At 47.3% G+C, this 27,470-nt stretch overlaps 1 protein-coding gene across 5 annotated transcripts in view; it reads right to left on the bottom strand.

The window, feature by feature from the left end:
• The window catches only part of FAM178B (family with sequence similarity 178 member B), a 109,606-nt gene that overhangs the window by 69,952 nt on the left and 12,184 nt on the right, over positions 1-27,470 (bottom strand). For 2 of the 5 annotated variants that reach the window (XM_072768109.1, XM_072768111.1), the window contains exons 2-7: positions 19,918-19,995; positions 19,500-19,720; positions 17,924-17,985; positions 16,165-16,272; positions 10,431-10,583; positions 3,799-3,904 (exon numbers count right to left, since the gene is read on the bottom strand). In XM_072768109.1, the coding sequence (XP_072624210.1) occupies positions 3,799-3,904; positions 10,431-10,583; positions 16,165-16,272; positions 17,924-17,985; positions 19,500-19,720; positions 19,918-19,963 (696 nt within the window). In that variant the 5' untranslated portion in view covers positions 19,964-19,995. The other 3 variants (XM_072768110.1, XM_072768112.1, XM_072768113.1) reach the window with 3 other exon arrangements.

The following is a 27,470-nucleotide window of genomic DNA, read 5'->3' as shown; positions in this document are numbered from 1 at the left end:
AGGAGGAGAAAAAAAAAAAAAAAAGGCAGTTTAGGTTAGCTGGTATAATAGCAGTATAGTATAATGATAGTAAATCTTTATTATTGCATATTAAATAAATCCCATTTAACCTTCACAAGTCCACATGGTAGAAGGATATTGCCATTACTGACATTTTACAGGTGAGGAAGTCAAGGTCAGAAGGATCAAGAAACTTCCCCAGAGTAGCAAAGCCAGAATTCTATCTCAGGCCTATGTGACTTGAAATCTCTTACTCTGTCCACCTCCCTGTGTGAGAGTCTTGGTCCTTTTGCCCCTCACTACCTGTGGCCACAGCCATGCCTCTCCAGGGCAGAGGCCAGTGTAGGGAAGAGAGACAGCTCAAAAGCTGTAAGTACACTCAGCAGGACGATGAGGAACCAGCTACTCTCCATGATCCTTACATCATTTCCAGGTCACTGCTTTAACTTACAGTCATCTTAGACCACTGGCTCTGGGAAGGACATGGTACTGTGTACAGATCCTCAAACAACCTGGTGAGGGCTGAAGGTTACCCATCTGACTCAAACTCACTGGGATCCTTATTTGAATGCTCCTCGAATCCAAGGGTCATATGCTGGGGATTTAGAATGTGGAGAGAACATGACATGGAGATGAACAATGGGACAGCACTTCTCCCACCAGGGCTGACCAGCCTGGGGACACACAGATGAGGTCAAGTCTTAGAGGTGGGGCAGTGCCTTGGCAGCCTTGTTCCTGCTTGTGGTCAGCCATGCTGCACATTATACCGTCCTTCTGAGAGTGCAGTGGACACTCTGGGCACATCCCTTCTTCAGGCCTGAAGCTCTCATCCCCAGGGGCTGGGGTTGTTGCTTACTGAGAGCCCTGAGCCAAGTTCCTCTCTGAGCATTGCCTTGCAGGGAGGGAGGGCCTCACTCAAGGTCATACCCCCTAAGTTGCAGCCTTAGTCTGATAATTGGCTGATGCTGGAGTCCAAAGGCCTGGACCTATCACCTCAACTGGGACAACTATAAAGGGTCACTCCACTTCCAGAGCACCCTGCAGAACTGGCTGTGGCCTTTTGAATTTGTTCTGCCACTCAGCTCTTTCTCACAGTTACTCTTCCTCTGCCTGAGGTGTGGCTCTTGGGAGCACTCCCCAGGGAAACTCAGGGAAACTGAGTCAGAGTTATCTTCCCAAATATCTGACCTATGATATTAGAGTTCTGCCTGCCTCTTCCTTTCACACCTTCTTGTAACTTCTTCAGAGTTATCATTTCCCAACAACATACATTCACTGACAGCATATGTTACCTGCTTCTGGCTACCCTTTCCAGAGGTTCACCTTGCTCCAGGTACCGCACTAGGGCTTCAGTGATGAGCTTAGTAGTTCATGAGCACTAAGGCCAAAGCCTGTTCACCCAGTTGCCACTGTACACTCCACTAGGAGGAGGGAGAGTGGCGGGCAGCAGGATCTAGTCTCCCTGGGAACTCAGGATGTCCTTCCCAAAGAAACAGTTGGGTGAGCAGAGTTGGAAAAATCTGCCTAGCTCACCCATCCCTGAACTCTCTGATCAACCCCAGGCATGCACATGAGCCCTGGCAGTCCTGTGACCCTATTCACCTAGCTGCTTTTGATTAGACTGGTGGTGGGGGTGTGTGTGTCACTTAACCTTTGTTGTTCCAATAAAGCTCTCTTTCCTGGGAATTTATTTAGCCACAGAGCCTGGTGAATAGAGAAACTGAGGCGTCTCCTGGGATCCTAAGCCTTCCTCATCCTGTTTCCAACTCTTTCCGAGTCCCAGCCATATCTCTATGCTTAGATCCCAGGAACAACCCCTGCACCTTTAGGAGAATCCCACCAACAGCCTTAGGGAGTCTCTGTGGATTTCTGCCCACTAACAATGGGGAATATGCTTGGGGGGTTCTGAAGTAGGCTGAGCACCATGGCCACATTCTGTGGACTTACCCGGGACACCATTTCTAAGATCTTTCTATCACTAGAGCTTACTATGTAGCAGGAACTCGAACGCTGCCTGAGAACGAATGAATGAATGAATGCTATTGTTTATACAGGAAAATATGTTCCCAGTGACAGGAAAACCAAGACCTCCAAAGTAAAATATCAGAATCCATCCTGTTAGGGCCTGTAGTATGGCCACATGGTCACTGTGCGTGGTGCTTGGCAGACGTCAGCTGCCCTGCTCTTCCCTCCCGCCCCCCAGAGACAAAGATGCTGGGCACAGGCTCACCTAGAAGATTCCCAAGGCCAAGTGCACCCCTCACTTATCTGGCTTCAGCTGTGGGGGAGGGAGAGCTTTTGTTTCTCCTTCCTGAAGATGGAGAACCAGAACCTGTGCACTAACATCATCCCTTCCCAATGATGTCTAGGCCCTGGGCAGAGCTATAGTGAGACCATAAGGACAAGGAAGGTCACAGGAATTCCTCACTTAGTCTTTACCTGGGACTGTTTTCAGAGTAAGACACTGAGACACAGAGCTGCCATTGAACAACTCGTCCAATGTCACAGGGTAGTTGTGGCAGAGCTGGAACTCACTAGTGTCTGTCTGGTCTCGGGGCTGGGTCCTCTATTCTATGGGCCCCTGCAGAGGTGACACATGTGGGAGAAGAGCTCAGGCATGGTTCAAGTTCTGCTGCTCCCAGGCTAACTGACAGGGAAGGCACTCCATGCCGTGTCAGGGTCACACAAGGACCCTCTGTGGGCGACGTCTCACATGGGCTCTCTGTGCCTCCCAATGCCTGATTGTGCATTTTGTCATATACTGTGCAAGGAGCAAAGAGAAACTGTGTGGACTAGGGGCCAGAGAAGAATGGTCGTACTGTTCCCTGTTCTGGCCTGCTGTTCCCCAGTTGGGCCTGGGGGAGGGGTGAGGGCAACAGCCACACACTAGGGCCCCAGGAGCTGAGGGTGTCTTTTTCCTCTGGGGCAGGGAGGGGCGGGATGGGAAGGATCCCAAAGGGAAAAGAAGAGAGCAGGAGGACCTTTTCTGGAAGGCATCCAGTCTGCACAGGCTGAGGAGTTCCTAGAACAATCTGCATGGCAGGGTGGCTCTAATTTACAGCTGGGGTCCAGGCCCCAACTGGCAGGAATGAGACCAGCTGGAACTTGTAACCTGCCTGTCCCGGGCAGGGATGGCCCTGGGAGAAGGCCAAGGCCAGCATCCTCATGCTTTGCATTCAGATGACAGCAGTTGGTTCCTGGGCTATCCCTGCTGGCTTCTATCTTTCTCAGGGCTAAGGTTTCAAGCCTGGGGCTGAATGCATGTTGCCCTGGGGCAAACTGTTCCAGCAGGCAGGCAGAAGAGAAGAAACAGAAAGACAGAGCAAATGTTCTTGACTTTTCCAGGCACCCAACAACTCCACAGAGAAGGGCATTTATGCTCAAACACCTGGGCACACCCAGCTGTAAATTCAGAGGGACACTCACAATGCCAAGAGCGCTGCAGGGCCACTTGTGGCACCAGAGCCAGGCCCTGTGACTTGGGGGTAGAGAGGAGCCTGGACACAACGGAAGCACCTGTTGAGTAGCAAGGAGTCACAGAGAAGGCTTCTGGTGGCACAGGCGACACCCTATGAGGCATACGCTCTGGTCAGGCAGTGGAGCGCGACCACAGGCTAGTCCCTGAACTTCAGGATGACTGTCACCATAAGCTGCCTCCCTCCTCTTGCCCCGGGTGGGACACACCCAGCAGCACCCAAAGGCCAGAGGAGGGACGTGCCCATCCTCCCCACAGCAGTGCTGCCCAGGGTGTTGGGCCAGCGCGCTCCCGCCATCTAGTGGCAGGTCTGCGCTCCTCACCTGGAAGAGCCACTGGACCAGGGGCACCGGGCAGTCCGGGGTGTGCAGGTAGAGGTTGCTCAGGAGGCCTCTGTGCAGGAAGGAGAGCTGCTGGGCCGGCGGGCAGCTGCGGAAGCAGAGCAGTGAGGTCAGAGTGGGGGTTGGGGGGGGGCGGCGGCCTCCACATAAGCGGCCTGGCAGCTTTCCTCAACATGCCTATCTCTGTAAAGTGGCGGGGGATTTCCATATTTTAGGTTCACCACACCAGAAGCACATCAGCAATGACTATGGACAAACACGCTTAGGGCCCCTGATGCCAGAAGCTGTCAGAAGAGAAAACAACCCACATCGTCACCAGAATCATTTGATCTCCAGGAACATCTCTCGGTGTTTTAAACACACCACTGGACAGTTCATTTTGTCCTTTCCACTTGACGGAGGAGAAAACGAAGGTGTTTACCAAGGTTGCAAAAAGGATCTGCGTGGAGGCAAGGAGAGAACCCAGGAGTCCCAGCTGTGACCGAAGGCCCCAGGCTGGCGCGGGCGGACAGAATTACCCGCGGGGCCCACGTGGGGCCCGCGTCTGGGGTCTGGTTACACATAGCGTTTCTGCCCCGTCTTGTGTTTTTCCGAAACAAAGGATACCTGAGAAGATGTGAAAACAACACAAAGGAGCCATTCTGGGAAGGAAACAACCAACAAGGGTGCCACAGAGGATCCTTCAGAAACCATGGGAGGAGCGGAGTCGGGGGCAGGGAGGGGGTGGCATGCAGACTCACCTCGTGTCTGTGCCCACATCTTGGGTTTCCCTTCCCTGGGGGGGGGGGGGGGGCTGCTGGGCCTCTCCCTGCTACTGGGAGCTCTCAGAATCAAACGGCCAGCACGCAGAGGAGCCTAGCTTTGAGAACTGTACTGCCTCGGTAGACTGGCTTACAGGTCCCTGCAAAATGAGCTGAAATATTTCATGTGGTCATAGGGCCTCTGGTAGAAGGTGCTCTGGAAGTCACTGAAGAGGGGTTGGCTGGACTTCACCACTGTTCTGGTTACCCCCAGGAAGGCTCGGTTTGGGGTAGTTCTCTCTCTGCATTCTGTGAATGCTCCTTTGAGCTCTTGTCCTAGATGGTGTCCCAAAGGCAATAAATAGGAATTCTATGAAATGAAAAAGTAATTTCATGTCTGTTCTTTTTTAATGGCCAAATTCATGCGAAGAACATTTCAGATAGCATTTGAAGTCATGATTCTAGATAGAAATTTCTTCAGTTAGCCCAACCTCTTCTTCTCCTTTTTAAAAATGACATTATTTTAATCTGCCAGGAACAGAATGCTCCAAAACAAAGATTCTCCTCTGAGCCAAGTTGCTGTCTCCTTGAGTATGTCCAGGCAATTTACAAATTGTATATTTCTTTTCCAAATTATTTAAGTTCAGAGGAGAAAGTGCCTTTGTTCCTATGTCTGTGAAGCTGACCGCTCTAAAATAGACCTTTATTTGTACATACAAACACGTGTGCACCCCAGGACTGCTGGCACACTTGGCTCTAATTCACGTGCTCTGTCACACGGACACTTTTCATAGGCTGACCCTGCAATGTGTGCATGGTTCAAGCACAGCGCCCTGAATGCAGACAATACCCAAGTGAACAATGCCTGGAAGACCTCACAGATTGGCAGGTCCTGGCCAGAGGCCATGTGGCAAGGAGGCTGGTGGTGCTCCAGGGACTCTAAGGAGACTCTGGCTCTGGCATTCTGCTCAGGGGGGGCACCCCACCAGTTTCTCAGTGGGAGAATTGATTGTACAAGCCCCTGTTGGCTCAGATCAACACATTTCCAACTGCGGCTCTGAGGGGGAGAGTATCTCTTCAGTTTGCAATATCACCTTTTGGGTATGCCAGCCCTGCAGCTCAGTTTCTGCCAGAGAAAAGATCAGTATGTCTTCAAGTTTGCTGCTGCCCAGTTAGGTTTAGCCTGTAGACAAGGAGCAAGAGATAGGCAGAGAGGGCAGGGTCCAGCTGTGCCTTGAAACGAATGGCTTTCAAGGAATTCTGTGCTTAGAGCAACACAAGATGCAGGGAATCTCTGCAGGCTGCTGGATCACCAGTCCAGTGTGCACACTCTGGGCGGGTAGTGCTGCTTCACCTCAGTGGAACCACGAATGTTCTCATCTTCAATGCAAAGGACAAGGCTGACTGTGCAGACACTGCCTTGATCTGTGGCAGAACTCTGGAGGACAAGGGTAGGGAAAGTAGGTGTGTACACTGAAAGCTCAAAAACCTGGGGTTATAGAATCAATTGTTAAAATTTGCAAAAACCCACTTCATGTCCACAAGCCAAGAATGCTAACCCTAGGTCCAGGTGGGTGTCTCTGCCTTTTGCAAATGATAAGTCAGAAGTCATCCTGAGAATCTTGGAGGGCCTCAGAGGGCCCCAGAGTGAGAAGGGGAGGGACAGAGCCTCCTAGCCAGCAGATGCCATGCAGGCATGGCTGGGCGAGAAGCCCCAGCTGTCAACTCTGAGGATCCCAGTGAGAGGTTCCCACCTGGGATGAGAAGCAGCCACAGTCAGAATACTGCTACCCCCTCACCCCTGCCCCCATCACCATGGCAAGGACAGAGCCACAGAAGCAGAAGGAAGTAAGGGGGGGGGGTGGAAACTGAGAGGGGGATTGGTCCAAAAAGGGGAATCAAACAAAACAAAGGCCAGCGTGGGTCAGCAGATTGGGCTCTTGGGCAGAGCTGTGACCTTCGACTTGGACTGTGTGTTCCTGATAATGCCCGAGTCAACATTCCTCTAGGCTCTGTATCTTCATCTATTTTTTGGGCAGCAGTCCCAGAGGGCAAAGGATTGAAATGCCTTGGGAATCCCAAGTGATGGCGGAGGGATAAGCACCAACTGTAGTTATTTATACAGGATCAGTTTCTATGTCTTTGCCAAGTTCCTCAAATGCAAGTTAAAGTAAAATGCTTAGGGAGAACAGAAACGAATAATGGTCAGAGCTTTCATCCCTGCTCCTCTTTTTTTTTTCTTCTCTTTGTTTAAAGATGAGTGAGCACCCTTCAGGTCAGAAGTCCAGGGATCCCAGCAACGCCCTGGCTGGCTGCTTCCACTGGCTCTTTATTTTTGGGGGCAGTTGAAGCCAGCTGGGTGCTGAGTTCCGTCCACACTCTGTAACTGCTGAATTTATTTCACCCGGGCTTCAACCCTGGCATGCCTATGAGACAGGGAAACTAGAGAGACCCCAAGAGAAAAAGAAGGCGTTTCTTTCTTTTGCTTCTTATCCTGTTTCTATTCTTGCTAGGACCTGTACTCCCACCTCACTTTACACATGCCTTGTAATGCAAATAGTTTAGGTCTTCCTTGTAAGGGACAAAGAGTTATTTATTCTCTCCCTAGAATAAATAATATCCAAGGAAGGACCAGGTGTCAAGGATGGGAAGAAGCTATCATATGCAGATCTCAGACCACCGAAGCTAGACATCTGGATGTCAAGACCCCTGGCTCCAAGGTATAAAACCTGGGCCCTCCTCTTTGTTCTAACTGGTTCCAGGATGTCTGAGGGGACACATACGTCAGACCACCAACTTCAGTAAAAACTCAGACCCTGAACAATGACAAAACTCGTCGTATCCTCTTCCTTTCCCACTCTTCCGGACGCTCCGTCTGTATCTCTCTATATATATTCAGTAAACTCTTTCACTTTCTACTGGCTCACATTGGATTTCCATCCTGTGTGAAGCTGAGGTCCATATGGACGGTCCTGTGGGAACCCCTCAACTTTCCCCATCCACTCACTCTTCCCCCAGGTCCTCAGACCAGCCTGCCAGCAACACCAGGAAGAGGAAGAGGTCCCGGCAAAACAAGAGCTGGGACCACAGGCCTCAGGGAGACTCAGTGCACAAGCACATTTACAGTGATGGCTCAGACCCACCCACCTCCTCCAGCCTACAGAAGTGCTCAGGGAGGGAAGGGCTCCTGGAACACACTGCGAACACCTCACAGGAGTAGTGGCAGATACACCCCCTGACACTCCTGTGCACTCTGTGGGGGCCCAGGGAGGACCATGAATAATTCAGCAGGCAATCTCCACCCTTCCCATGGAGATTGCTCTGGCCTCTGAGCTGCATGTGGTCATCCGTCCCAACGCTTCTCCACTCAGGGGGATCGGCTTTCCTTTTGAACTGCTGTCAAGAGAGGGAAAAGTTCAGGCCCTGGTACCAACTTCTGGCATAAAAGCATGTGACTTTGATTCCAGGGAACTGATCTGAGGTCACATATCCGGCTGGATGATGAATGAGAGAGGATGGTCCAGGCCATCTCCAATCCCAGGGCTGTGGGCTCCAAGAGATGTGTTCTTTTTTTTTTTTTTTTAAGATTTTATTTATTTATTGAGACACAGAGAGAGAGGGAGAGAGAGAGAGAGAGAGAGGCAGAGACACAGGCAGAGGGAGAAGCAGGCTCCATGCAGGGAGCCCGACATGGGACTCCATCCTGGGTCTCCAGGATCACACCCCAGGCGCAGGCGGCGCTAAACTGCTGCACCATCGGGGCTGCCCCAGGAAATGTGTTCTTGCACAGAAACCTGTGTAGGTAGGTGCAGCCCAGGAGGAAGAGGCCTGGAGCCCAGATATAGAGGCCTCCCACACTTGCCCGGCGACCTGTGCAAGAGTCCCTACTTTGTACAGTGGGGGGTGGAGGGGAGGATGTCCCTCTTCCCAGACAGGTAAGGAGGCGTGGATCTATTTCAAGAGGTGGTTTTTAAAAATCACGTTCACTTTCCTCCCTAAAACCTCTAATATTGAAAGTGAAACACGTTCATAAAATACAGAAGGGCGTAAGAAGGAAAATAAAAGTTACCTGTGATCTTACAAAGTTTAGCTTTCTGTATAGCAAAAGAATGGAATCATATTGCTTCTTGAGAGATCAAGTAACCTTTTATTTTTCCTTCATTTTCATGCTTCCGGCTGAACACAACGTGGTCATTATGGCACCACTATTTCCCTCTCTTGAGTCTGGGCTTGAAGTCCTTGGCACAAACAGGAAATGAGAGTGACCCCACAGCTCAGTGGTGACCTTCAGGAAGTGGCCCTTCCCCACCACAGAGCTGGGGCCCCCTGACCTGACCATGTGGAAGGCGGCGGGCATTCCTCCAGAAAGGCCCTGGGCTCTGGGGGCTGGCGAGGCAGCCTCTCTGGTGCTTCATTAGCAGACAGGAGGGAGGAGGGCCTGAATTCCTCTCTCCAGGGAAGCTGGCCAGCCACCTGGCCCCATTTGGCAGGGCTGCTCAGCCCCCAGGTCACCGCTGCACAGGCCATCTCGTCTGTCAAACACTTCCTGCTGGCCGTCCAGTCTGGGACAGGAAACCTGCTGTCACACAGACCCTGGCTGGCCACGGGTCTCTGCGAGACACCGTCCTTTCTCCTCTCTCCTGTTCCTTCCCTGCCCCTTTCACTAGCACCACTAGCCTTCTTTTCCCTTTAGCTCGGGTTGTTTCTTTCCTTCCCCTTTTCATCATCCCTTTGTTAGACACCTTCTCAGCATAGCGATGACAGCCTTTATCAATCTGCAGACACTTGGGTCCAGTCACCTCACATCACTTCTGGGGTTACATTCCAGACAAATATTTGTGTATGAAGATGTTCTCTACTACAATGCTTATAAAACAGAAATGTTGGAAGTAACACATATGCTGAGGAAAATGGTTAAATTGTTGGGGGCACCAACACTATGTAATATTATCTCACCATTCATGTTACATCTAACTGTGACATTAGGGCTTGTGCAGATGCTAATTTGAACATAAAATACATATTTAGGAGATGATAAAGGAAATCCAAATACTGACTTGTATCAATGGTATAAAGAATTTGTATTTAAAAAAAAAAGAATTTGTATTTTTTAGGTGTAATAATGGCATTTAAGTTGTATGTAAACATAGAGTCCTATCTTTTAGAGACACACAAAAGTACTTAAAGATGTGTCTGGGATTTGCTTAAAAAGAATCCTGAGGGACAATGTCAGCGGGCAGGAGTAGAGATGGAACAGGATTGGTTCTGAGTTGATGATTGTTGAAGCTGAGTGATGACTATATGGGGAATCATGATACTGTTCTATGTATACTTGAAACCTCCCGTGATAATCAGATGGCTTTAGAATTAGTGAAACAGACACAAGGAAGCCCTGAATAGCTGGAAAAGACAAGACTCCTGCTTTCAAGAGACCAGAAATAGCTCAGCCTCTGTGCTCCCTACCGGCTGGTGTGGCCCCCGTAGCCTCCTCCCCATCCCCTCAGCCACCAAGGTCCAGCAGGGTGTTGGCCTCATGAGTATAAGTGGACAACTGCACTGAGTGGGCTTTCTCTTTTATTCTTAGATATACCAACTCATAACTGCAAGTGTTGGATGTGATTGTGGTCAAGTTTTAGAAATCCCCTTAAAAAGCAACACAGGGGGCAGCCCCAGTGGTGCAGTGGTTTAGTGCTTTTTGAAGTATGTACATCTAAATCAGTAAGTTAAATATTACAAATAGATATGTGTGACTATTCCATCTATATTCCTGAAAACGGACACATCCAAATTGGCTCAAGCACAGCTTTGAATTTCCTGGGCCAGTCCTTATATCGGGCTCCATGAGGGGCCTGGCCATCCCATGCTGACATTTACCTGAGAAACAGCGCTTCTAGTTGGCTACGTGGCTTCAGATTTGAATGGTCCAGGATGCAGTGCTGAGGCTGACGTCCAGGTAGAAACACAGTCTCCCCAGGATGCACTGGTGGGATGACCTGTAGTGACACGGAGAACCTCTCCACCAGCAACCTGGCAAAGCAAGGAGCCGGAGAGCCGAGTATCAGCGGGTGCATCTAGTGTGCAGCCTGGAGGGAGGCCAGGGAAGGCCAGATGGTGCCCCTACCCTTCAACAGTGGCCTGGTGGGGGAAAGACTGGGTAGGACAGCGCCACCTGCTGATAAAGGAAGCCCCTGTGCGATGCAGGAGCTCTTCCCCATTGTACTCTGTCCTGCATCGCAACCCCTCCCTCAGGGCTCCAGTCAGGGAGCCAGAAGTCCTGGTCCCAAACCCAGCGCCACCCATTGGCTTTGTTCAGCTCAAACTTTCACTGAGCGCCCACGGTATGTGGGTGCCAGGTGCTGAAGGATGAGTCAGGCGTGGGCTACCATTGCATGCCTAGGAAAAGGGTAAACAAATCACCATAATAGCCTTCAGCAAGTGGGCTGACCACAGAACTGCCTACATGGTGCTGCCACAGGCAGAGAGGAAAAGCTCAGGGTGAGGTCAGGATCAGGGAAGGTGCCCGCACAAGGTAGAAACCTGGGCTCTTCTGGGGCCCCGGTTCCTCAAGCTCTTGTGATCCGGAGGACTCCCTAAGGAGTCTGCTAAAGTACAGATGCCCAGGCACTGCCCTGCTTTGTGAGTCTGATTAGTAGATTAGAGTTGGGTCCCTCGGACAGGGAAGGAGCAGAGAGGATACATTCCAACTCCATTGGGATGGGCCAAACTGTCAGGATTTAATGACCCATTTAAGAGGGAATAGGGAAAAGGGAGGTAGTCAAGACAATTCCTAAGAACAAAGTAAATCTCTGTATCGTGAAGGACTGGTCACAGTGTATTGGTGGGTAAAAACAGCCAGTTTCAGAACAGGAAGTGTGTATGTGTGCACCCATGTGTCTGTATAGGTCTACACAGAGACATATGCACACACATTCTTAGACACATGCAACACCCCCACACACACACACGACACACCCAACTGTAAGCTGGAGTCATCCCTAGGGAACAGGATTGGGGGGGAGGGGGAAGAGGAGACATTTCCTGTTTATTTCATACAACTGTGTTCTGCTGGATTTTGTAGAGATAGAACACACATTTAGCAACAATAATAACAGCAAAGTAAAACAAGTTCCAAGCACTGCCACCCCTCCTCTTGCTTGAGGATGGCCGGGGCCCTGAGATGGTGAACCTGGAGAAGGTACAGCACCTGGGGCTCCTGTAGGGTCTGGGACACAAGCAGCTGGCACTGGGGGTGGAGCAGTGTAACTGGCAGCCCACTACTGGCTGATCAACCCAAGAAAAGGTGCTGACACACATCACAGGGTCATCCTGAAGATGAAATGGCACAGGGCATGGAGATGACATTAAGACACCTGGGAGATTCTGCTCCTGGAGGCTTTTGTAAGCAGCTTGTACAAACCAGCACACAAATGGTAAAACAATCTTCTGTTTTGTTAATTTCTTTGCCATTTCAGTTTTTGAGTATCTGTGGCTTATGCTGCTTCTATGTTAAAAAAGTGCAAATTATTAAAAGTCTATAGGGATCAGACTCATCTGTAAAAGGATCCTAACCCTGTCCCTGAAATCATCCTACAAAGGGACTCTTGTGATATCAAATATAACATATGTGCATTATTAAGAGTTCTGAGATGACTCTTATACAACTAATTGGGGATTTCCTGCGCAGCCTAAAAGTGAGGATAAAGGATGATGTTGTGGTTTAAATACTGCCCCCTCCCTTGCCCCAGCACATACATAAGGTCTTTTAACTTTATGCAATAGACAACGTAGGATGACACCCATTTAAGATGCAAGCCAATCCTTAGAGCATGAGGGGAGGTTCTGCTCTGGACAGTTGGGGGTCTCTTCTACAGCGGGCATCCACGGCAGTCATGCGACTCTTGGTCACAGACAACTGTTCTGGCAGATGGTGGTTGGCCCCTCGCCGCAGCCTCACCCCTTCCAGAACCACATCCCTCCTTGGCCCCTGTTCAGGAGGGAAGAAGCTGCTGGCTTTGTGTATCAGTGAGTAATTTTCTTTGAAGCAGAGAGTTGAACTGTCCCATCAAAATGATCCCACATCAAAACAACCACCTCAAAGTAGCTGTTGTCAAAAAGGCTTTCTTGAAGTACTACTTGAAAACATCATGTGCCCAAAAAATCATCGGCGATTTCAAAGCCTGGAGCACCTGGCTTAAGCCAGTTCCCCAGACAACTCCCTTTCTGTGGGGCATTTGGAAACATCTGAGCCAGGACTTTCAGAATCCTGGATGCACTTGGTAGAAAGGTCAAGAGCTAAAACAGTTATTCTTGCTACTGAGATTTTAAGGAGAGTTTAAAAGGTTTTATTCTAAGTCTATGTATCCATTGAGTAGGAAACCTCAAAACAGATCCATGAGTCTCAACTTAGACAACCCTTTTTACCACTCATATGCCACCAAGGCACTTTTTTCCAAAGAGGCCTACTTAGCCCAAACCCAGTGGGGTTCCATCTAGTTCCCATGCTCCACCACATCTGCCCTTTTGGGTTCACCATATGCCTTGCACGGCATCCCTTATCTGGGCTTCTAGGCAGTGTGTGAGTAGCTCTTTATCTCTCTGGGATGGCTGGAAAGTATCCGTGAGGAGCAGGGATCCTCCCAACCAAGGCAGGGGTCAGCAAACTATGGTCTGTGGCCAACCCCTGCTCATTTCTGTAAACAAAATTTTACTGCAACATAGGCATGTTTATTCACTTATGTATCATCTACAGGAGTTTCCCTGTTACAAAAGCAGGGTTGAGTGGTTGTTGCAACAGAGACTGTATGGCCCTCAAAGCCTAAAATATTTACTATTTACAAATACAGAGAGTTTGCTGATCCCTGATCTAGTCCAGAGATGAGTACCAGAAAAACTTGAGGAAAAAAAGCAAATAGCCAAAGTGTAGGTTCATGGCCATCTCTGGGCAACAAAAATGATGTAAACCATGGCAGTAGGGGGGTGGGTCCTAAAACAGAGGCCCCAAAGAAGTCTGTATATTATCACTCAACATTCCCTTTGTAAGTGGAAGCAGAATGCTAACTTAAGTGTGTGAAAATTTGACCTGTCACTGCTTAGGCCAATGTTTAATAACATAACTCAGACTGACAGAAAAAAAGGAAAGCCTGGACAGGCAGATGATGCAGGGCATGCTGACCATCCTGCCCCTCAGCCACACAGCTGAGGTGACCTCATCTCTTCTAGTTCACCCCAGCCCCACTGGGCACTTGGTTCTTGGGGGAAAGAGGGAGGGTGAGGGAGGGATGAATGGATGGAGGAAGGAACCAATTGAAAGAAAAGGAAAAGAGACATACAAAAAGATGTATCCTGACTCTACTTCCCCTTCAGCTACTGCACATTTTTTCTCTTTTGACCTCTCCTCCTATTCTCCTTTGGGCCTGTTCTAGTCAGGTGCACCCCAGCAGTCCACCAGAGCTGCTCTTGTCAAGGTCACTGTGACCTCTACATTGCACCCTCGGGCCCCTGTTCTCTCTATATACTTGCTTCCCAGGTGATCTCATCCAGTTTGTGGCTTTAAACATCACTTAAATGTGGTGACTCCTGAGCTTGCCTCTCCAGAAGGGAGGATCCAAGCCATCTCCTTGGTCTCGCCCCTGGGATCCCCCAAATGAACTTAGTCTTCCTCAATTTCATTAGACAACTCCAATCTTCTGGGTGCTCAGGCCCAAATCCTGGGGGTCCCCTTTGATTCCCCTCTTTCTCCTATAACCTCTATCTAGTTCATCAACAAATCCTGTCAGTTCTACTCTAAAAATATATCCAGAAAGTTCCTACCCCTCACCACCCACCCTTATTCCCAGCCCCTTACTTCTTAGGATTATTGCCATGGCTCATTTGCCCGTCTCCCTCTCTTCCTCCCTCTTTTTTTTTTTTTTTAAAGATTTAATTTATTCATGAAAGATACACAGAGAGAAAGAGGCAGAGACACAGGCAGAGGGAGAAGCAGACTCCCTGCGGGGAGCCCGACGTGGGACTCAATCCCAGGACCCCAAGATCATGCCCCGAGCTGAAGGCAGATGCTCAGCCATTGAGCCGCCCGGGTGCCCCTCCCTTACTTTCTTTTAAAAAAGATTTTTATTTATTCATTCATGAGAGACACACATAGAGAGGCAGAGACATAGGCAGAGGAAGAAGCAGGGTCCTTGCAGGGAGCCAGATGCGGGACTCAATCCCAGGACCCTGGGTTAACAACTTGAGCCAAAGGCAGGCACTCAACCACTGAGCCACCCAGGTACCCCAGTCTCCTTTCTTCTGCCCTTGCTCCCCAGGTTCCCAGTCTATCTTTAACACAGTGGCAGAAGATCCTGCTTGGAGCAGTAGTGGCCAGCTCACACTGAGGAAAAGCTCATGCACTGAGCCCACCCTTAGCCTCCCTGACCTCCTCTTCCCAGCCCTCCCCTCCAAGGCTACAACTATGCTCTCCCTGCAGGGCCCCCAGAGCTGCCTCATCTCTTCCACAGTGCTCTGACAGAAGTCAACCACCTGCTCATGAAGGTCTTCCCTGACCCTCATGCACAATCTCATAGGCCTTCCACGTTCCTCCCACCCCATCTCTACTTTCTCCTTTCTCCTGAGCACTCGTGATCTATCTTCACTCAGGAGGACAGAGATTTCTGTCTGGTTTTGCTTTTGCTGTATCCCCAGAGTCTGTAAAGAGCCTGGTACAAAGTTGGACTCAACAGATGTTTGCTGGCTGGCTTGGCTGAGCGGATAGGTGGATAGATGGATGGCTCACAGGGTACTCTGAAGACAGACTCAACTGTGGACCCTCAGCATCTCTGAGACACTGTGGTATAGATGAGACCAGCCCTCCCTCCAGCCAATGGCCCAGTTAGGTCATGGCCAGCAGACTCCCGTCTCCCCCCATGACACCACTGACAAAAGCCACTTTCTTTTCCTCAGACGGGAGAAAATGAAAAATGTCAAACAGCCATATTCTCCCCTCTAAAGATAGTTTTCTCTTAGAATGTGGCTTTGTGTATTTTGTGTATTCTCCCAAGAGATCTGGTTCTATAAATTTGGGTGGACAATTGGGGCAGAGTAGCCTGTTTCTTCTTATTTTTTTTTTTTTAAGATTCTATTTATTTATTTATTTATTTATTTATTTATTTATTTGAGAAAGAGAAAACAAGTGGGGGGAGAGATGCAGACTCCCCACTGAGCAGGAAGTCCAACATGGGGCTTGATTCCAGGACCCCGGGGATCATGATCTGAGCCAAAGGCAGATGGTTAAGCCTGCTGAGCCATCCAGGTACCCCTAGGCTGTGTTTTCATATCTCTGTGTCCTCAAAATCCCACACCAGACCATGACACCAAGTAGGTGATCACATATTTCTATAATCAGTGAATGAATGCAGGGTTTTTTTTTGTTTTTGTTTTTGAAAGTGAGTTTAAGAAAAGGAGGCAGCTCAAGAACTCATAAAAATACACAGATTGCTGGTTTAAACTGTCTAAAAATGAGAGCCAGTCAACACTTAAACCCTCTGCCTTGAGGGGGGTAGGTGCAGGGGCTTCCCCCTCTCCCCAACATGTGGCCAGGCCCTTGCCCCCTCATATGCCCACTGTCTCCCACCTGTGTTCAGGTGTGAGAGGCACCTCATCTTCATCCAGATCCAGGGAGTTGAGGTCAGGACAGTCATGTACAAGTGCCTTCTCTTGCTTCTGCTCCAGCACCAGTTCTCTACAGGGAGATGAGAGCCAACAGAGCTCAGTGTGGTCCCCAGTCAAGCAACCCTGACCCTGGTCTTCAGACCCCGTGAACCTGGCAAGGCCTAGGAATGACAATTCCCCGGCTCCTGCGTCAAGGCCCTTAACATTAGATTTGTATGGGGCAGGGAAGAGGCATCATATTATATCAGTTGTGCAGTCTCTGATTAAGTAGACAGGAGCAGATAGGCTTGAAAGAAGATTTTTACCACACAACTTCAAACATGCCTTTGTGTACCTTGTTTTGGATCTGCCCACTTTTTAACACATTAAGACCTGGGCCTAGCCCCATCTCTTCCTCCCAGGGTCTGAACACACTGACCTGGATAATCCCCCAGGCTCATGGTTCCCAGAGCCCTTGACACAGGGCCTGCCTTTCCTCACTAAGCCCCTGAGAGGCACAGTTCATCCTTCTGCCTTCATAATCCAAGCCCCCTCAACAGCCTGGGAGCTTCCCAGCCCTAGTCCTGTTCCTCCAGGTCCTTGCCCTGGCTTTGTCCAAAGGTCCTCAGTTCATAAAGAGTTTACCTCCAGCCCAGGCTGCCATCTGGAGTTCGCATCCTCCCAACCAGTGACAGCTGAATGTGCCTGGGCCCCTCTGAAGCCACAAGTCTGGGTCTGGATTCCCTTCCATACAGGTTCCAGAGTCCCAGCCACCTGGGTCAGCAGATCCATCATAGCCCCGCCACCCTCCTTGCAGGGCCCCACTCCATCTCTGTTCACCCTACTTCCTCTCCATTCTTCCCATCCATTCTCCATAATATGGCCTCTGAAACATAGTGGGGAACACATCAGTATCCACTTAAAATTCTCCCAACTTGAACTTGTGTTTATGAGGCCTCTTGTGACCCAGCCCCTGTTCACATCTTGGCTGTGCCTCCTGCTGTGCTGACCCCCAGTCCCCATTCCCCAGAGCTGAGGATTTCAGTTCTAGTCAGCCCCCGGAATACCTGTCATACCCACCTTCACGTGTGTGGTCACCTGTGTTGCCCCCCAAATCTTCTCATTCTCCGAGGTTTGGAGAGAAGGATACCTGTGGGGCACCTTTCCTGATTCCCCCAGGTTAAAGTAGATGCCTCCACCTAACTGTGAAGTTGCCTCCACAACTTCACATTGTGAGAAATACTAGAATCATTAGGATAAACCTCCAGGAGAGTGGGGCTGCACCATCACCTCCACACGCCCAGTGCTTAGCGCAGGACCCAAGAGAGTCAGAATTTCCCAATGCCCGTATCACTGTGACAATGCTCAGGTTGTGCATCTCTGGAAGAGCCATCTGCCTTTCTCTCTTCTCTCCCACAGAATGCTTGAATCAGAGGTGAGAGGCCCACGCACGGGTATGAATTGGGCGGAGTCCCCCTGCATCCCACCCACACCAAACCAAGGTTCCCAAGGCTCCTGAACAAGGGCTCTGTATGGGGCAGAGGTCTGGGGCTCACTGCCCTCAAGATGACCCCCTCTGACCTGGCTACTGCTCCCTGTGCTTATTATTCACCAGGGTGCACAGGGTGACACGTGGGTATCAGAGTAAGGTAGGCTGTTTGAACTCAAGGGGAATTTGTTAGGAATCTCAGAGGACAACCCCCCGAATGAACACCCCACCATGGAACTTCTCCCACACTCACCGCTTCTCCTGCAGTAAGTAATCTAAGCTATTGACATAGCTCTCCGAGGTCCCAGAGGTGAACTGGAGAAGCAGGAGGTGAGTGAGAACGGAGGACAGAGAGAACGGTAGAGAGGGGAGAAGAATAAAAGTTAATCTTAATGAAGTCCTTTATTTTGTTTATGTTTTCTAAATAGGCAATACATACCTCTACATGATTAAAAACTCAAGAAGTAGGGACGCCTGGGTGGCTCAGTCGGTTAAGTGTCTGCCTTTGGCTCAGGTCATGATCCCAGGGTCCTTGGATTGAGGCCCACATCGGGCTTCTGGTTCAGCGGGAAGTCGGCTTCTCCTTCTCCCTCTACCCCTCCCCTCTGCTCATGTTCGTTCTCTCTCTCTCTCCCCCCCCCCAAATAAATAAAACCTAAAAAATCCCACAAAACTTGAGAAGTATAGAGGCATACAGTAAGATGTCTCCCCTCACCTGCATCCCCAGCCACCCAGGTCCCTCCTGACAGGTAACCACAGGTGTTTGCTCCTTCGTGTGCTTTTGCACACATTTTATCCACAGACAAGCAAACAGTAATACATTACAGTAATACATGCTCCCCCACCCACCCATAACACAAAGTAGCAAACCATGAACCCTATTCTACCCTTTGCTCTATTCAATTAATAGCATGTCTTGAGGGTCATTCTATACCAATACTAAAGAGATAAGTAAAAAAAAACCCACAGAAAAAAACAACACGTTTGGAGTATTGTAAGGTAGGACTAGAACATAATGTATTAATTCCCTGGTGGTGGTGGGCATTTAGATTGCTGACAATCTTGGGCTATTACAAATAATTAAGTCCTATTCTCGGAATGCATTTCCTGGATCCATGGGTCCCTAAGTATTCCCAGTCTATCTAGCAATAGCTGTTTATTCCCATCCGGCTTGAAGCTCATCACTAAAGTTTCCATTTAGACATTCCAATCCATTGGACCAGAGTCAGCCTGAGTGTTTGTGCCTGGTCTAGCATAGACCCAAGCACCAAGGTCCCCCTTTCCCCAGGAGGATAACCTCAACCTTAGGCGTGCAAGCCTTGAAGGCTCGCATACAAAAGTGGCATCAAATTTGGCAGCACTCTAAGCCATATGTTAGCAGGGGTTAGCAGCAGAAATAGGGGAGAGATGCACTCCAGCCACAAGAGCACAAGGGCTGGGGAGAGGCTGGGGGGGGTATGCGGTTGAGGAGGGATGCTTAGGGGGAGATGCCCAATGAAGGGCAGTTGGGTTATGGCCAAGGAAGAATGGCCAAAAGGAGGAGTGGCAGGGAGGTGGTGGTAACTGAAGAGTGGCAAGGAGAGGAGGCCAAGGGATGACCACTGGCTTACCGAGGTGTGGGTGTCTACCACTAGAGCTGAGGTCCTCTGGCTTGGGCCTGCCATGTTCCAGAACAGCTCCTCCAGGGAGGCCAGGCTCCCCTGGGGGTCCAGGTCCTGCGGCTCCTGCTCTAACTCCTTAGGCAGCTGGTGGGTCTCTGTGCTGAGGCCCTGAGGCCCTGTCACAACCACCCACTTTTGGGCTGGGGTCCCCCTGCTGGCCTGTGGTACCTTTAGGTTCAGGAACTCTACAGGTGGTGGGCTCCAATCAGTGGGGAACATGTCCCCAGCTGCATGCACCTTGGGCTTCTTTGACAACTTGGGAGGTGGAGCTGAGGTAGGACTGCTACGACGCCGCATGGGGTGGAGGACCCCCTGGTGCAGGGGATGGTCAAAGCAGCTGCCCTTCAGGCTGGGCAATAGGATGGGTGCCACTTCAGCTGCCGGGACCCCTAGGGATAAGACAATACTATGGTTTCTCCATTGAGTCACCACCATCCCAGCTACTGTGCCATGCTGGGTGAAGAGAGGGGCAACTCAGGATTGATGTGGGCAGAACACAAGGGGAATCCCTCAACCATGGGTTGTCCATTCACCCAGGGCCACAGGTCTCAGAATGGTTCTACCTGTGCAGGTGAGAGACACCTACCTTCTTCCTGAGGAAGGGCTAGTGGAGTCTTCTTAGGCCTGGCCATCTGCAAACTGCTAAACTGCTGGACTTTCAGTCCTGGAAGGAAATGTCTGTTAACTGAGGTGAGCCTCCAGAAGAAAGCCAAATGCTCTGAAACTCTGCTTCCCTACAGAAGAGGGCTTGGGCCCACTGGTGCCCAGGAGATCCTCCTCCAGCTCTACCCTAAGGACCAAGCATATGTACCGTGAAGATCAAGTTGCTGAGGTGAAAGGGGTTCAATGTGACTCCTCATTTCAAGTGTGTTATAGGCAAGTATATGGACATCAACATTTTTGTTAGACCTTTATAAAATCAAAATTAGCACAGCTCACAAAAAAGTTGTTGAATGACATTCTGCACTTCTTGCTTGCTCAATGTCACCCCTATAAAGACTGTTTCTTCACAAGGGGTAGGGAAGGGCTCTCTAGTCCCTGACATTTTCCCAAAACTAGCACAAACATGGCATACAGAAGGGCTTGGTGCATTTCTGCTGAATGAATGACTGATTTAAAGAAACCCAGGGCTGGTCCAACAAGCCTCCTCCAGTGTTAGGAACTGTCCATCCACAGTTAAGATGGATCATGCCTCACACACAGACATCTCTTATCCTTTCAGGCTCAGGATCAGGTAAACTGAAATCCACATGAAAGGCTAATATCTGAGTGAGCTAATGACCAAAGGAAACAACTGTTAACAAAAAACACAAACACTAACTCAACAAGGGTTCAAACCCAACACAAGTGGAAGACATTCAAACTAATATGCCTATGAAGTATTTTTCTATCATAATTAAATCATCAAAAAATTAAAAATTTATAATAAATGTTGACATGGTTGTGAGGAAACACATTGCTGTTGATACTGTAAAATGGTTTATTGTTTTTAGAGAGCAATCTATCAATATAAAAATAACTGCAAAAATGTTCACACTGGCAGTAGGGAACCCCAGAAGCCTGTCCCTCCACAAAAGCACTAATTAAGCTGACAAAACCTGTCAGAACCAAAATTTACAGAACTCTGGACTCTAACAGGAAACTAACAATAAGCAGGGAAAGGTTTAATGAAGAAAGGAGCTGCTAAATTCCAGTAAAATCGTGTTCTGGCTTTTGAATTTATCTACCTTTCATCCCCTACCCCCAGCTATGGAGGCTGCATTCCTTCTTTTTTTTTTTTTTTTCAAAGATTTTATTTATTTATTCATAGACACACACACACAGAGGCAGAGACACAGGGAGAGGAAGAAGCAGGCTCCATGCAGGGAGCCCGACGTGGGACTCGATCCTGGGTCTCCAGTATCACACCCCAGGCTGCAGGCAGCGCCAAACCGCTGTGCCACCAGGACTGCCGAAGAGGCTGCATCCCTTGTGTGGCTTGCTGGTGCCAGAGGGGGAAATATAAACCTTGTTCTCAAAGAATTGTGGTTGTATGTTTTGACCTGGCTCCTGGCTCCCTGAGGGATCAACTCAGGGTGTTACCTTTTTTTTTTTTTCTTTTAATCGCACTTGGAACTTTCTCAGGGCTGGAGTGGCCTCTGAGGTAGCAATTGTTGAAAGCACTTAAAAGCAAGTTTACCTGCCACAACCATCTAGGGCAAGGGATAACAGGTGGGGCAAGCAGCTGAGAGTCTGAACAGCTGAAAAGGAAAAGGCTGAGGAAGGAGATACACAGAGGAATAAGGGTTTTAAAAAGTTCCCATGTGAACCAGAGTCCAGAAGGCCACATGCATGCTTAGGAAAGATCTGAGAAGACAGTAAGTTTTAACCTCTGGCTGATCATTAGGCTCCTTATAAGTAGGAAATGAAGGCTAAGGCAGAGTTGCATAAGGCTTGCCTAAGCTTTGAGGGAGTACTCCAACAGAGAACCAATCTGCAAAGACCAGAAGAGTTTTATTGTGGGGGTGATGGTGGCATTTAGGGAATTTTCTAACAACTTACCAGTTAACTACTAAGCTAAAGGAACAGTGACTTCAATGACCACACACAACAAAATAAAAATGGCTTTATAAAAATAGTTTAGAAAAGTCATTAAACAAGCAACTACAACTCAAAACAACCAGCAACAGCAAATTCAGGTGTGTATGTCTGTGTGTGTGTGTGTGTAATCCTATTTCCAGATTTGCTGCATTATAATATTCAAAATGAACAATTTTCAACAAAAATTGTAAGGCAAAGAAACAACAATGTATGATCCATTTATAGTCAAAAAATGAATGAAAGAAACTGTCTCTGAGGAGGCCCAGGCATTGCACCTACTAGGCAAAAAATTCTAACTGTCCTAATAAGCTCTAAGAACCAAAGTAAATAGTGAACAAAGAACTAAAAGAAACCAGAAAAGAATGAAGTTTCACCAAATAAGAAATATCAATAACATTTTAAAAATTATAAAAAGGAACCAGACAGAAATTCTGGAGTTGAAAAGTACAAAAATTGAAATGAAAAGCTAAGTAGTTTCAACACAAGGTGCAGGCTAGCAGAAGAAAGAATCAGTGAACTTTTACAGAGGTTAATTGAGATGGTCAATTCTGAGGAACAAAATAAAAAAGAATGCATAAGACGAACAGAGCCTCAGAAACCAGTGGGACACCATGAAGTATATCAATATATATGTAATAGGAGTTCCAGGAGTTGAGATAGAGATGATGGGGCGGGGGGAGAGAAAGAATACAGTACTTTCAAGAAGCTCAGAAAACTCCAAGTAGGGGATCCTTGGGTGGCGCAGCGGTTTAGCGCCTGCCTTTGGCCCAGGGCGCGATCCTGGAGACCCGGGATCGAATCCCACGTCGGGCTCCCGGTGCATGGAGCCTGCTTCTCCCTCTGCCTGTGTCTCTGCCTCTCTCTCTCTCTCTGTGACTATCATAAATAAATAAAAATTAAAAAAAAAAAAAGAAAACTCCAAGTAGGATAAATCCAAAGAGATCCATGCCGGGGATCCCTGGATGGCGCAGCGGTTTGGCACCTGCCTTTGGCCCAGGGCATGATCCTGGAGACCCGGGATCGAATCCCACATCGGGCTCCCGGTGCATGGAGCCCGCGTCTCCCTCTGCCTGTGTCTCTGCCTCTCTCTCTCTCTCTGTGACTATCATAAATAAAAAAAAAAAAAAAACAAAAAACAAAAAACAAAGAGATCCATGCCTAAATACTTCACTTCAAACTCTTATAAAGCCATTTAGAGAATCCTTAAAGCAGGAAGACAGAAGTGATTTATCATCTACAAGGGAGTTCCAATAAGATTAACAGGTGATTTCTCATCAACCATGGAGATCAGCAGACAGATGAAATATTCAAAGTGCACACAGAAAAGACTATGCACCAAGAATGCTGTATCCTACAAAATTATCCTTCAAAAAAGGAGAAAATAAGATATTCCCAGAATTTATTTATTTATTTTTATTTTTATTTTTTATTTTTTTTTCCCCAGATTTTAAAAACCTGGGAAAATTTGTTTCTAACAAATCTGTTCTACCAGAAATACTACATTCTTTAGGTTGAAGTGAAAAGATATTATAGAATAACTTGAATCCATATGAAGAAAAAAGAGCAGTGATAAAGGTATACATAGGTATACATAAAAGATAGTACAAATATTTTTATTTGTAACTCTTTTTCTCCTGATTTAAAAGACAACTGCATAAAATAATATTTACAAATCTGTCTTGATGGGTGCCCAATGTTTAAAGATATAATTTACATGACAACAACAGTACAAAGGAGAGAGTGGGAATAGAGATATATAGGTGTAAAGTTTTGTATCTTATTGAAATTAAGTTGGTATTAATCTGAACTAGTCTGTGAACTATGTGATATTTATAGGTAAATAAAAAAGCAAGTATTACTGTAACTTTGGTTTGTAACTCTTCTTTTTTACCCTTGTGATTTAAAAAACAAATGCATAAAACAATTATATAACTATGTTCATGAACAATGTTCAAAGATGTAATTTTTTTTAAAATTTTTAAAAAAATTTTTATTTATTTATGATAGTCACAGAGAGAGAGAGAGAGAGAGGCAGAGACACAGGCAGAGGGAGAAGCAGGCTCCATGCACCGGGAGCCCAATGTGGGATTCGATCCCGGGTCTCCAGGATCGCGCCCTGGGCCAAAGGCAGGCGCCAAACCGCTGCGCCACCCAGGGATCCCTCAAAGATGTAATTTGCGACAATAAAAACATAAAGCGGAGGGATGGAATTGGCAGTGGAGTTCTTGTATGCTATTGAAGCTAAATGGATGTTAATTCAAGCTAGTTTGTTATAGATTTAAGATATAAATTATAATCTCCAGGGTAACCACTAATAACTTAAAAACATAGAGAAAAGGAAATGAAGAAGGAATCAATATGGTATACTACAAAAAAAAATTAAACACAAAAGAAGGCAGCAGTGGAAAAACTGAGGAACAAAAAAGATTATACAAGAAACAAAATAGCAAAATGGCAGAAATTCTTTTTTTTTTTTAAAGATTTTATTTATTTATTCATGAGAGACACAGAGCGAGAGAGAGAGAGAGAGAGAGAGAGAGGCTGAGACACAGGCAGAGGGAGAAGCAGGCTCCATGCATGGAGCCCGACGTGGGACTCGATCCTGGGTCTGTAGGGTCACAACCTGGGCCGAAGGCGGCGCTAAACTGCTGAGCCACCAGGGCTGCCCAAAATGGCAGAAATTCTTATCAGTAATCAGTGTAAATGTAAGTGGACTGGACTCTCAAATCAAAAAGTGGATCTTGGGCAGCCCGGGTGGCTCAGTGGTTTGGCGCCGCCTTCTGCCCAGGGCGTGACCCTGGAGACCGGGGATCAAGTCCCATGTCAGACTCCCTGCACGGAGCCTGCTTCTCCCTCTGCCTGTGTCTCTGCCTCTCTCTCTGTCTCTCATGAATAAATATTTTTTAAAAGGTAGATCTTGTCAAAATAGATTTAAAAAAACATCTGACTATATGCTGCCTATAAGAGACTCACTTTATAACCAAATAGGTTGAATGTAAAAGGATGGAAAAGATACTCCTTGCAAACAGAAATTCAAAGAGACCTGAAGTAGGTATACTAATACCAGACAAAACAGACTCTAAGTCAAAAATTACTATGAGACAAAGAAAGCCATCACATACTGATATAAGGGTCGTTCATCAAGAAGACGTAACAATTAAAAGCATACGTGCACCTAAAAACATAACTTTGGCAGGGTAAAGGGGGAAACGGTTACAAACTGATAGTTGGACTCAATATTCTATTTTCAATAACAACTGGCAGAAGATCAAAGAAAATAAAGGACTTGAAAACCACCATGAACCAACTAGACGTAACAGGCATCTACAGAACTCTTCACTCTTGCAGCAGCAGGGTACAAGTTCTTTGCAAGTACACATGGAATTTTCTACAGGACACATCATATGTTAGGCCACAAAACAAGTGTCAGTAAGTTTAAGAAAACAGAAATCCTGGGGTGCCTGGGTGGCTCAGTCGGTTAAGCATCTGCCTTGAGCTCAGGTCATGGTCTCTAGGTCCTGGGATTGAGCCCTGCTTCAGGCTTCCTGCTCAGCAGGGAGTCTGCTTCTCCCTCTCCCTCTGCTCCCACCCTCTCCTTGTGCTCCCGCTCTCTCTCTCTCTCAAAGAAAATCTTAAAAAAAAGAAAAAGGAAATCCTTTATTAAGTATCTTTCCTCATCATAATAGAAGTCAGAAAACAGAGGGAAAACTGAGAATTTCACAAATATGTAGAAATAAAACAACTCTTAACCAATGGATCAAGGAAGAAATTGTAAGAGAAATTAAAAAAAATATTTAGAGTTAAGTGAAAACAAACACAATATACTAAAACACATGGGATGCAGTGAAAGCAGTGCTCCCAGGAACACACAGCTGTAAACACCTATGTTAAAAAAGAAGTATATGATTCTCCCTATAGGAAATGCTCAGAATAGGCAAATCCATAGAGATGGAAAGTAGATTAGTGGTTGCCAGGTGCTGGGTGATGGGGTGGGAGGTGGATTGGAGGAGTAATGGGGAGTGACTGCTCAATGGGTCCAAGGTCTCCTTTTTTGGATGATAAAGACATTCTGGAATTTGACAGTGCTAAAGGTCGTAAAACATTGCGAATTTACTAAATGCCCCTGAATTTAAAAATGATTGAAATGGTAAATTTTATGCTATGTGTATTTTACTACCAGAAAAGATAGATATATAAATTATCCATGGGGCGGGGGGAAGTACATGTAAAATAATGTTAAGTAAGTAGAGGACAGTACAACTTGGTAGGAATCATGGATTAAAAAGAAAAAAATACTGGGATCCCTGGGTGGCTCAGCGGTTTAGCGCCTGCCTTCAGCCCAGGATGTGATCCTGGAGACCAGGGATTGAGTCCCACATCAGGCTCCCTGCATGGAGCCTGCTTCTCCCTCTGCCTGTGTCTCTCCTTCTCTCTCTGTATCTCTCACAAATAAATAAATAAAAATCTTAAAAAAAAGAAAAAATACTTAGAGATACATGAAATAACCATATTAAGTAAAGGATTTATGGTTTATAATTTTTGTACAATGGCTAAAATTATAAAATATCCTAAATTTGTGTCTATCTACACACTGAAGGGCAGCATCAGATGCTTCTACAGGACCAGTGAGATAAGGATAATGCTGAAAATTATCCTCTGCCCTGGTTCTGACACCTTGTCCCCCTTTGGGCCTTTAGGGAGGTGTTGCCCATGACCATTTTTCCTCCATTCACCAGTGGAATTTTTTTCTTGTTTTTCTGTCTTAAAGAAGTTGCTTTTTCTTTTTCCTTTTCCTTCTGCAGCCTCTTTTCCTTCCAGTCCTTCCTGAACATTGCTTCTGATTGAACCTTCCCTTACGCAGAGCATCAACTGAATTGTGTGACTTCTTTCGCTCAAAAGCCATGGCCAGGCAAAGATGTATCACAGTTCTTCAGAGGGTGATGAAAATATTCTCTATCTTAATCATGGCAGTTGCTACTCAAACTACATATATTTGTCTTATTGGATTAGGGCCCACCCCAATGACCTTAATTACCTCCCTAAAGGCCTTATTTTCAAATACAGTCACATTCTGAGGTGGTTAGGATTTCAGCATATGAATTTTAGAGGGTCCATTTAGCCCATAATAGTGTATTTGGTGGCAACAGCCCTGCACTCCATAGAAGGTGGAGGCTGGTGATGGAGGCCTCTGAAAACATTAAATATCCTTTATGTGTATCAGAAAGCGTGATACTGAAAGTCCAAAGGCTTTTTTCCTGTGTTCCTGATTTGGACATCATTTTGCTGCCAACCTAAGTCAGGACATGAGCATGGTCACAGAGACTTCAGCTCGAGCAACCAAAACTTGTGCATGACATTCTACCCAAACTCTCAATATGTAAGTGGGACCTCAGCTAAAGATGGACAAGAGAAATCGCTCTTATAACCAGAAGTATCTGAAAAGCTGTTTAGTCCATAAATAACAATGCCTATAATAGGAAATGTCTCTGTTCCTAAGGGTATTAGGAAATTAAAGCCTGGATCCATCAGTACTTGCAGAGGATGAGAAATATGTGGAAA

This window comes from Canis lupus, chromosome 11 (genome assembly GCF_048164855.1).
Source record: "Canis lupus baileyi chromosome 11, mCanLup2.hap1, whole genome shotgun sequence".
Classification (NCBI taxonomy): Eukaryota; Metazoa; Chordata; class Mammalia; order Carnivora; family Canidae; genus Canis; species Canis lupus.
The sequence above is the reverse complement of the archived record's forward strand: the minus strand, read 5'-3'. Positions and strand labels throughout refer to the sequence as shown.